An 11,461-nucleotide genomic window follows, 5' to 3' on the forward strand; every position below is an offset into this window, starting at 1 on the left:
TGCTTTTAACCCCCAAACTTCTGGATTAGTTTTGGTATTTCAATCAAGTGCTTTTGTTCAAATTCAAAAAATTGGAAGAACTGTAATCTAATTGTCCGGTGATGATTCCCTTGATAAAAATTCATGAAAAATAATATCTAGGGATAATAAGATGCCCATAACCTCCAGTAAAATATTCATGACTTGTGGAGCCATATTTCACCTACTTGCAGTTCAAACCCAAATTGGGGCAAAATTGGGTTTGAATCAATATGGCAGTCAAATACCCATTTGAAAATCCTGGAAAATTTTCATAGTAGTGTAAAGTGCTATACTAGACCTTTTGTGCAATTGGAGGGGATAATGACAAGAAGAATAATAAAAAGAGAAATAGTCAGCCAAACCCTAACTGGGCCAAATTCGGCCCAGGTGGCCTTTCTCTTGCCTCTTTCCCTAGCTGTCTGGTGGGCCCGCTAGTAAGGCTGCTCGCCAGTGCACGAGCCATACCTCGTCTTTTTCCTCCCTTTTACTTCCACTTCTTACTGCCTCCACACAGATTCCCTCAATCCTCTCGCCCTACGTGCAACATCCCGGGATAGTACCCTAAATAGGAATTGATTTTTTTTATTTTTGCATCATGTCAGCATGCTTTAATTTGAAATGAGGTTGATTAAAACCTCAACATTATTAAAATTGCCAACCCTAATTAAATCCAATTAAATAAATTGCATAGATCTTTTATCTATTTATAAACTGAGGGATTTCACATGGTGAATTCTCTTGAAAACACTATCAATATTCTTCCAATGGTATTAGGAAGCTATAATAAATATCTTCAATAATTTACATTGATATTTTATTTATTAATAATTAACTTGACCCTTCTCCCTTTCGATCTTTTGGTGTGAGATAGACTCTCATACTTTGCACATAGCCTTTATGTCACATCTAGAGGCTCCCCAATTTATCTCACTATTTGATCCCTCTTCCATCACCTACCCCCAATTCAAAACCCATTTATGTGTTATTAAATAATGCATATATTTTCCTTGTCAAAAATTACTGAAATGTTTATGGTGACTTGGAAATATTCCAGCAAGGTCCACAACAAGTTTCAGAATTTTCTAAATTGTTTTGGGGCCTCAATTAATTCCTATACTCTGCTTTTTCTATTTTATGGGAAAAGAAAAGAGAAGAGAATTGGGAGAGGCAGCAGCACAACACAGCCCAGTGACCCACCCAGCCCATCTCTTCTCTCTCCCTTCGGCCTCTCTTCCAACCGCCAGGAAGCCCACCTCCCCACCTAACCCGCTAAAGCCCAGCCTAGACCACCTGCCTTGTGCTTGTCGTCTTCCTCCCGGGAGAGACATCCCCTTCCGCTCCGACTTCGGCCACGAGCGCCGGTGGCCTGCACCTCATATAAAAACCAGGCAAAAGGTAATTGAGAATCATATAATAGGGGGAAAACAGCATGGCCCCAGAACACTTAACCTCGGCTATACACTGAAACAAAAGCTCATTGTCAAAGAGGCTGAGTTGCCAACAAATCCGAATATAACTGATCTATCGCCTTTGATGACTTGTTGACAGCCTCCTCAACCCAATCTTCCATCTCCTGCTCTAGACATCGGCGCTCGCCCGCGCCAGTCCATGAAAGGTGGATGAAGGTGAGTTTGACTACGAACTCGAGGATGCTGGGAACGATCTCTTTTCGGGGAATCACTCCGGTCAAGAGGCCCTCTTCCTTCCTTTTTCTGAATCTGGGAGAGAGGCCTTTGCATCACAAGTAGTGATTTTGCTGGCAAGAGCTCTCTTATCATCGTCCACCATAAAAAACCTTTCCCCTCCAACCCTAACCTTAGCCTCTCCCCTCTCTTCCGCGGTGCCGGTGAGCCCCTCCCCTATTATTTCCTTCTTCCCCAAGCCAACCGAGCATAGCCAACAACACGAGCTCGTCGCCGGAGTGGCCACCGTCCTACTCCGTCCTCGCGGCCATGTCCAGGGGATACGCCACAACCCCTTCTTCCTCTTCACCAACCAGATCAAGCCCGGACGCAAGAGGACGAGCGCTTCGTCCTCTTCTTCCCCTTCGGGTAACGCTGACTTGCCGCCAATTTCGCCACCACCGGGCGTCCTCCGCCCCATTCGACTACGCCAACATCCCCGCGGTGAGCTGCCACATCTTTCCTCTCACTTCCCCTTCCCGGTTTCATCCACCTGCACCACTTCCACGAGCACCGCCGTCGGCGGCCGCACTGCATGGTCGCCGGCGTCGTTCTGGTGACCATCTGCTCTTGTCGGTTGCGCCATCCGCCTCGCAATCAATTGTAGCCCACTCCCAGACATCCACTCACTAGTTAGCAAGCTCCCGCACCACGCATCACACACACCCGAGGGCACCTGCCGCTGCACCTCGCTGCCGACGACGTTCCCATCGTCGTCCGATTGCATGTGTTGCACCGGTAGACGCGGCTCGCTTCGCTTGTTCGATCGCGCGCATCGAAATCGCTGGCCACGTCCATCCGCCACTCTGTAGGTCACCGTCGTTCAAATCCGACGCGCCACCGCAACCTAAGTCACCGACTCATAGGCCCTGTCCTTGCACCGGTCAGCTCTCTCTCTCTCTCGCTCGTTCGCTCTGCACACACACACACCTCCAGCCGATCCGGTCCATTCGCTGCGCATCCGACCGTGAGGGTCCAGGGTCCAACGCTGACCACGCACATGTGGCAGTTAGGCCCCACCCGTCAGCAAATGCAGCTAGTTATAGCCTCGGTAGCACCTGCCACATAGCCAGAACCTACCATATGGACCCCCGGTCCCACCCGTCAGCGTCCCCAGCTAGCCACCGTGCACCCACACCTCCGACCGTGGGCCCCTTCCTCCCACCAATCAGCCACCGTGGCTAGGTCTAGCCCCGGTGAGGAAACCCCCACACCCACGCTACTGTGTCAACGCCTCGTCAACCTCCCCTTGGTCCCACTAGTCAGTTGTTGTGGCTAGCTAGGCTCCAGTGCATTTAGTTTCTAGGTGTTATACCTTGAATTCTTTTGAATTATAAATTCTAGAAATGACCTAAACTTCTATAATTCATATCTTTTAATCCATAGCTCCAAATTAAACATATTATATATGAATCTTGATAAGAAAAATGTATAGATCATGAATTGTCATTTGCATCCATGTTAGGGCATTTTAAATTGTTGCATCCATGTTAGAGCACTTTAAATTGTTGCATCCATTTAATTAGCATTAATGCATTATTTTAAATGCCTAATTAATAACTAAATCATCTATCTTAGCTTAACATGATTCAATATGCCATTTTGATCAGCATGGTGAAAAGATCAGTAATATGTCATTTTCATGCATGTTGCATCAACTATTGGAGTTAGGCTTAATCCATAATTAGCCTTTCTTTATATGAGGTAATTGGAAATGCTTTATATAAAAAATTTCCACTCCATGTAATATGTGTAGATAGATTTATTGCAATCCATCTCCATCTTATGCCATGTACACCCATGTTCACCACAAATGTAATGCTAAGTATAATCAGCATTCAACCATCATCCTTAATTGTTGCATTAATTGAACATGTGTTATCCATTACATGTTAATTCCATTGAACCTTGATTCATGTTGCATTAGGGTAATGTTGCTTATCATCCATGTCATGTCATGAATTGCATTCCATGAGCATGTTGTATCTTTGTCGTAGTTATAAGATGCATCCATTGATTGCTTTCCATTGTTTTGCTTCTTCGCGGATAGGATCCGGAGATGACATTGGATACGAGAAAGGTCTGCAAATGTACCAAGTATGGATTCCAGGCAAGCTTTCCAGTGTTTAGCCGCGCTTGTCGTGGTCATGCTTAGGGTTTTGCCCGAGTCATATTGTAGCTCTTATCTTACGTTGTTGGTGGGTAGTATTAACTTGGCTCTAATACAATCATTTATTGTTATAAAGTTTAATTATGCAATGTTGTGGAATTTGATGGTAAGTTAGGGAGGTAACGGTGGGAGGCCAGGCTTTATGTCTCGGTGCTTTGTTCCACTCGAGCCGACCTAGAAATTTAGTTCCCATTATCTTGATCCAAGATGAGCATGCTAGACTTTCGTTGGGAGGGGGGAATATGGGCCCCTCTCACGACCTACTATCCGAGACCACAAACTTGTCCAAGGACCAGAAATTCAGGCTTTCCATTTGGCATACGCATGTTGCATGTTTATATTATTGTTACGATGATGATTATGATGGATGGATGGTATGCCAACGTATACATGTAAAACAGCCGCATCGGTGAGCGGTCACCTTTGTGGGGCTCTAGCCGACCTCACCATGTACACAATGGTTGAGTCCGACTCGGAGCTAGGGCCGAACTGTCGATTTAGGTTAAACTTAGTTAGGTGGTTCCTTGGACTTGTTTGCAACGTCAAGGAAGTGTTTAAGGGCTATTGATCTGCCAGCATACAATTGAGGTGTGATTTTCGCGGAATATGTGTTTTGGCACACGACTTTAAGAGTGGTAGTCACGTTACGGTTTAACAGCGGTATACCCTGCAGGGTTAAATTTATTTGAATAGTCGTGTCTGCAGTTATGGATGACTTGGACATTACATACTTGACCATAGCACAACTTCAGCTAATAATTGCTAAAACTTACCCACCCTTAATCTTGATAGCTGATAAATAAAACTTGATAAATAAAACTTGCCAACCGGGTGAGTGCCTTGGGGTTCTTCTTCATGGGCGGCACGAAGGGGAATACAAGGTTGGGTTATGTTTGACAATAGGACTAGATGACTCATATGTGATCTCTTTCCTTATGCGATCTCTTTCCGTATCTCTAGTAGACGCAAGTTGTAGCTATTGAAGTGTATATGTGGATTTCCTAGGCCTTTCCATCAGTTCGGACTTTTGGTTGCGTTGGCTAGTGCATGAAGCTTAAGATGGTATCAGAGTCTAAGGTCTTGAGTTCAACTCCTGGCTTTTGCAATTTATAAAAAAATTGTTGTTGCCCCCTTTGTGTCCACATATAGCCTCTTGAGACATACCTCTGAGTGTATCCACGTGTTGACTTCCTGTGTCACACGTGAGAGGGGGTGTTGAAGTGTATATGTGGATTGCCTAGCCCTTTCCATCAGTTCGTACTTTTGGTTGGTTGGCTAGTGCATGAGGCTTACTATTCCCTCAGTCGTCTTTCGCAGGCTGTGTTGGTTGATCTACTTGGTTTTGGCCCTCGCCCTCATGATTTACTTCCGCTGCTATCACATCTAGTCTAGTTTGCTATATTTTCCACTGCGTCCACCAAATCCGTTGATATTTTGTGTTTCTCATGCCATGCGAGTCCACCAAACTTTTGTCCGTCGGCCTTTCTCTAGTCCTGATCCTTTCAATACAACTTTTGTGGCCTACTTGCCCTTGTTGTTTTCTATAGGATTTGCTGGACTCTTTTTGCATTGTTGATCTACACCCATTGTGCCTTGGCCGCCGAGCTTCTTTTGCCGTCGGTTGTCATGGGCCATGATTTTTTGCACAATGCTTTATTCCTTGATGTGCCATCTTATGTTGATAACCCATCATCTCGTGATACTTCAATTGTATCTTGAAGTGATGCAATGTCTTTCTTTGATGTGCCATCTCTTTGTTATCCCCCTTTGGTTTTGACGCGACAGGTTTTGACGACTCTTCATGCTACGACGGCACTCTCTAGACATGGATTTGAATTATCATTTTTTCTAGTGTTACACTTCTTCAAATACAATGCTATTGCATACTCTTTCCAGGGGTGTGAGGAAGTATTAGTATTGGTCTAGGAGTCCTTATTACACTATGTTTTCTTTCCTTGTACCCCAAGTCATGTGTAATCTCTACCTCTCTACCTAATAATAAAGCAAACAGTGTTTCTGGTCGTCCGTCATCTAAATTACCCCCGAAGTTGTGAATAATTACCCACCATGCCACCAGTAAGTAGAAAAAAACGTTTCGTTTCTTATATTTATTTTGCCGCGGTAAGCTTAGGTCAATAGGCCGGAATCCCATCCAGTAAAACAATCATGCATGTAGCCCAGTGGTTGGGGCCTTTGGCTACCACGCTGGAGATCGCGGGTTCGAACCCCCGTTAAACCTTTTTTTTTCTTTTTTTAAAAGATCAAATACTTTTAAAAATATTCATACCTTTTAAATCCTAACTCCAAATCTAACATGTCATATATGAAAATCCATCAGAAAAATGTGTAGATTCCAAATATGCTATTATCATGCACGTTAATAATTTTTAAAATTAGTGCCAAGCCCAACAAAACATTGGTTCCATTGATCTTTATTTTAGATAGCAGTGGAATGTGGGTTAATGATTCACCTCAATCTCGGAAGAGCTCTGAGCCTTCCTTCATGCAGGGAATGAAAGGAGTGAAATGGATGGGGTAGTCGTCTTATGGTCTGCAGTGAACCTTCCAGCTTGTAACTAATAGTGTTTGCCTTTTCTCTTCTGTTTCGGTCACTTTACAATGGCCTATATACTCTGTAACCTGTCTGTTTCCCTCTTAACGAATGAAAAGCGGTGCCTGTTGCATTTCATCAAAAATAAACAAGCAACCACTTGAGAATTATTTATAACGGCACCGTTTCAACAGTAATTTCCTTGCCCAAAACTTGGTAATTTGTCTTCTTCGGATTATTTATGGGAACGGTTTGCGACGGATGGCTACCTTGCATAGGTTCTGGATCAAGTAAATAATTAATTTACTCTAATTATGTCAATAAACTAGACTTTTTGCCCAAAAATTCTGTCTACTTTGAATTATTTATAGGGAAGAGAGGTCTGCAACGGTTGGCTACCTTGCATAGGTTCTGGAACAAACAAAATAGTTAATTACTTTAATTATGTCAATAAACTAGACTGTTTGTGGCTCACGGTTTAACGCAATGTTCCTTTCACAAGGTGTGACGCTATGGCATATTAACTTGGAGGTAGCATCTAAATGGACCTGACTTTGTTCCTTGAGGTGAGCATATATTGTTCATCTGCTCATGTCAATTGTAGAAGTTCCTTGATTCACCATAGATGTAGTGAGGTACATTTGTTATATTTGCAAGTGTATACCATGACCACTGGTCGGCGAAACAAGGACGATAAGCAACAATAGCGTGCTATTAGCGAGACATTACTCAGAATGCTATAACGTTCTATTAGCGGTGCCATAACACGTGTTTTTTTGTTTGAAGTGAACGATACATATGGGTACCTATGTTCAAATATTAGGGCACGCACATATTATTGGGTCATGTTTATTGCACTATGTCCTATGATATTGTTTTTCTCCCGTTGCAACACACGGGCATTTTTGCTAGTATATATATATGCCCCATGGACTATGTAATAGAGACAAGTTGCTTTCATAACACAAATAATCATAGAATCATTTAGATGCTCTCACAAGCAATCAATGGCTCCATGCACTCACATTGTCCACATAAGCGAAAAATCACATGTCCCCTCCATGATCCATCTATCGTTAAAATTATGTACTGAACTCATAGAAATAACATGGTATGCCCCTGGAACCTTAACAAGACTACAGGCAGTGGCGGATACAAGCGCCAGGCCCCCAGGGCCCAGGCCTGGGGCCTGAGGCCCAAACCCAGTGCAGACTGTAGCAGTTACTGTGCACACTGCTACAGTGCACAAAGGCGACCCGGGGCGGCCCGCTGGGCTGGCTCCGCCCTTGACTAAGCCCATATGCCCATGCATGGGCATATGGATTTTTTCAGACTAAGCCCATATGCCCATGCATCAGGTCAGGTGATCAAACAACTGAATAGTACGCCAGTGAAACAATAAAAAAAATCACCTTAACAGGAAAATATAGGTGATTTTCTGCCCCCGACGTGGTTGACGTGTTCACATTAGGCTCGGTCTCCTTTTCACATGTCCTCTTTGCTGATCTGAACACTCTTGCTCCTCCTATGATAAGGTAAAGCTTAAACAGAGAACACGTACATAATCGATAACGATCTATCATAAAAACCAAATTCGTCACAAACTTTCACTACTACACGGATGGGGGGGCACCCCCAACCCCCCGCTAACTCATACTCCCTCCGTTTTTATTTAGTCCGCGTATTAGCTTTGGTAAAAGTCAAGCTTTATAAACTTTGACCAAGTTTATAAAAAAAATATTACATAAGCAATAGCAAATCAATAAAATTAGATTTATTATTGAATGTACTTTCACATCATATAGATTTGTTATGATAAATGTTTATATTATTTTTTATAAATTTGGTCAAACTTTATGAAATTTGACTTCAATCAACTCTAATATGCAGAGTAAATAAAAACGGAGGGAGTATATTCTATTTGGCCCCCCGAAGCAACTTTGTCAAGCTCCGCCACTGCTATTACCGAAAAGGGTTTCCCCCCGCTTTGTATTCCAAAGCACCAACACCGATTACAGAGCAGACGCTGGGGCGAGCAGCACAACAAGCCAAAGGAAAAGAAAAAGAAACAATGCCAACACCGGCAGCTCGACAGACGCGAATGACCTACAACCGCTGCGCCCTCCGAAATCTACCCACCCCGATCCTAGGTTCCGATCCTCCGTGTATCAAGCAGCACCTCCAGGAAGGAAACGACGCCGACGACGCTGCTGCCAGGACGTATCCTAGGGTTTCCCCCGGCACACGGAGGGTAGAGGGGAATGAAGACCACCGGCACCCTCCAGGGAGGAATGGTGGCACCCGCAGGCGTCACCACACCGGAGCCGGAAGATCCGGCAAGGATTTCTCCCAACTCCAAACCCCACCGCCCAACCGGATCGAAGCCAACCAACCAGCTCGCCGTCCACCAGCATGTGCCACCGCGGTCGCAACGCCACCCACGCCGCCTCACTGAGATCGCCACCACGAGGCCAAGAGAACGAGGAGGAGGCGTTGGACGATGGGAGCAGCAGCGCGTAGCCGCGTGGGAGGGAACCACCTCCTCCGCCGTCGTGCAGGAGGCTCGAGCCTCCGGCACCGTCGTGCAGGAGGCTCGAGCCTCCGCAACGTCGCGGTCACCGTTCGGACGTAGCAGCAGGGCATACCAGGCCACCCCTGGCCCGGCCAGGCCCGAATCGGGCCCGCCAAGCCCCGCCGGCCACGCTGCAGCAGGGCAGCGCCAGCACCCCAACGCCCATCGCCGCTCCCCCGCCTCCTGGGAGCCACGCCGTCGACCCGCCCCGCCGTCGGCCCGCCCAGACCCAGATGGGGCCCGAAGGGCCTAGATCTGGGCCGAGCGGGCGCCGCCGCGCCACCCCGCCGCCAACGGCGACGCCGCCGTCCAGCCGATCTCCCGCGCCGCGCCAGGAAGCCCCGCCGCCGCCTAGGGAACACCCCCCGGCGCCCTCCGCCCCGCGCCGGAGAGCAACCGAGAGGGGACTGGCCGGGGGGCGCCGCCACCAGCGTCGCCCGGGCCAGGCCCAGCGGCGAACGCCGGCGACGGCGGCAGGGAGGGGGGAATGAAGGGGAGCTGGCGGAGGAGGAGCCGGGGCGCGGCCGCGGGCGACGCGGTCGCGAGAGCCCGAGGGCTTTCTCTTGGTTTATGGAGGATCCCGCCACTGCTATTACAACTCTCTGCCTAGAGTTGTAGACAACTACTCCCTCTAAGACGTTTTGAACACTACTACTTTAGTGATCTAAAACTACTTATAGTACTCCCTCCGTTCCTAAATACTTGTCTTTTTAGAGATTTCAACAAGTGATACATACGGCGCAAAATGAGTGAATCTACATTTTAAAATATGTCTACATACATCTGTATGTTGAGTCCATTTGAAATGCCTAGAAAGACAAGTATTTGGGAACGGAGGGAGTATTAGTTTACAGAGGTAGTAACTGGCTAAGTATCGAAGGAAGAGTTTGCTGCGTTTAGTACCACGAACCTTGTTTGATGCCGCTGGGAAGATGGCTAGCCGAGCAGACAACCCTGATCCCGTCACCGCGTCTGACGCGGAACCGCCCGGGGAACACGCAAACCCTAGAGTGCACGAGCAGGAATTAGGATGTGGATAAGAGCAGCGATAGATCAAATCATCGCCGCGTTCAAGGCCGCAGCATGCGTGCAACATAATGTAATCAACAGTACAGGGTGCACCTAAGAAGGGCCCGAGGCGGCCAGGGGCGGAGAGCGGACGCCGGCGGCGAAGACGCGGTGGCGGCGGCGTCAAGCTGCGACCTCATCTCGGCAGCAATCGGCGGCGGGCGGAAGAACCGAAGCCGCGAGAGGGGAGCGCGCGAGAGTGGAGTGGTTGACTTGACACTGCCCGGATGCGGGATGGCTTACAAGGAAGATACTTTTCTCCAAAGAGTCAAAAGGAAAAGAGAAACGTTTACGATCGGTGAGCCGGCGGAACGCTCGGCCGGTCGCTAGCGACGCGCGTCGCTGGTTCCACCACCGTCTTTTCAGCCACTAACACATGGCCTCACACCCACCGCATAAATCTTATCTCTTCCTTCTCTCAAATCCCTCTTTCTCTTTCCTTCGTTCCCCATGCTCACGCGAGAGGCGCTAGCCATTCTTTTTCTCCATTACTGAGTACTCACGCCCAACCTTCACGACCGATGAACCACCTCCCCACCCCTCTTTCCTGCTATGGCCACCCCCTGCGACGCAAAGCCTCCTCTCCTTCCTGAACTCTGTCGTGGCGGAGTCGACGGGGTGCTGCTACGACCCCGAGGGAACGGCCGTGTTTCTGTGGTGAAATTGCTGGAACCGGGCGCGAGCAAGCTGGAGCCACAGTCGCGGGATGCTGCAACGGTGCTCGACCGACCCGGCACTGGGAGCTGCTGAAAAGCTTCAACCGTGGTGAAATTTGTTGAAACCGGCCGCGGGAAAAGCTGGAACCGCGGCCACGAGATGCTGCAACGGTGCTCTACTCCGCCGGTGAGGAGATGCAGAAAAGCTACAACCACCAAGCGGCGGTGCTGGAATCGTGGTGTAGAAAAGCTGCAACCCCCAAGTCAAACAGTGGCAACGGCAAGGCTTTTCTTTTCTTTTGCTGCTGCCGGCGGCGAGGCGTTTTTGCTTGAGCCGGCACCTCAAATGCACCCCGGTATTTTTGTTACATCCGGCATCGATTTTTGCTACATGTGGCATTGATTTTTGCTACATTCGGCATCGATTTTTGCTGGAACCAGTTAACTATCAGATACGACCGTCAGCGCGGCGGGGCTGCATCTAACGACATAATTTGCTACATCAGGCGTCGACTTTTGCTGGAACCAGCACCTGCGTTGGAGGGGCACGCGACGCCACCAGACTTGCTGGAACCGGCCGTCGGAAAACAGCGACGGAGGCGAGGGTGAGGTCCAGCTGACCTCCGAGATGCTACAACCATTCGTCGAATAGCTGCGACCGGCCGTCAGAAAGCTGCAATGGGGGCATCGGGTTTTGGTTTGCTTGGAACCAGTGCGAGAGCAGGGGGTGGAGCTGGAAAC

General features: G+C 47.9%; 1 protein-coding gene across 1 annotated transcript in view; it reads right to left on the bottom strand.

The window, feature by feature from the left end:
• Positions 1–10,403, bottom strand: part of LOC123117557 (putative ion channel POLLUX-like 2) — a 42,577-nt gene extending 32,174 nt beyond the window's left edge. The window contains exons 1-3 of the mRNA XM_044538289.1: positions 10,119–10,403; positions 9,907–10,001; positions 7,837–7,949 (exon numbers count right to left, since the gene is read on the bottom strand). Coding sequence (XP_044394224.1) covers positions 7,837–7,949; positions 9,907–10,001; positions 10,119–10,204 — 294 coding nt within the window. The 5' untranslated portion in view covers positions 10,205–10,403. The remainder of the gene's footprint in view (positions 1–7,836; positions 7,950–9,906; positions 10,002–10,118) is intronic.
• Positions 10,404–11,461: the final 1,058 nt, after the last annotated feature.

The sequence above is a fragment of the Triticum aestivum genome, chromosome 1B (genome assembly GCF_018294505.1).
Source record: "Triticum aestivum cultivar Chinese Spring chromosome 1B, IWGSC CS RefSeq v2.1, whole genome shotgun sequence".
In the NCBI taxonomy this organism is placed as follows: domain Eukaryota; kingdom Viridiplantae; phylum Streptophyta; class Magnoliopsida; order Poales; family Poaceae; genus Triticum; species Triticum aestivum.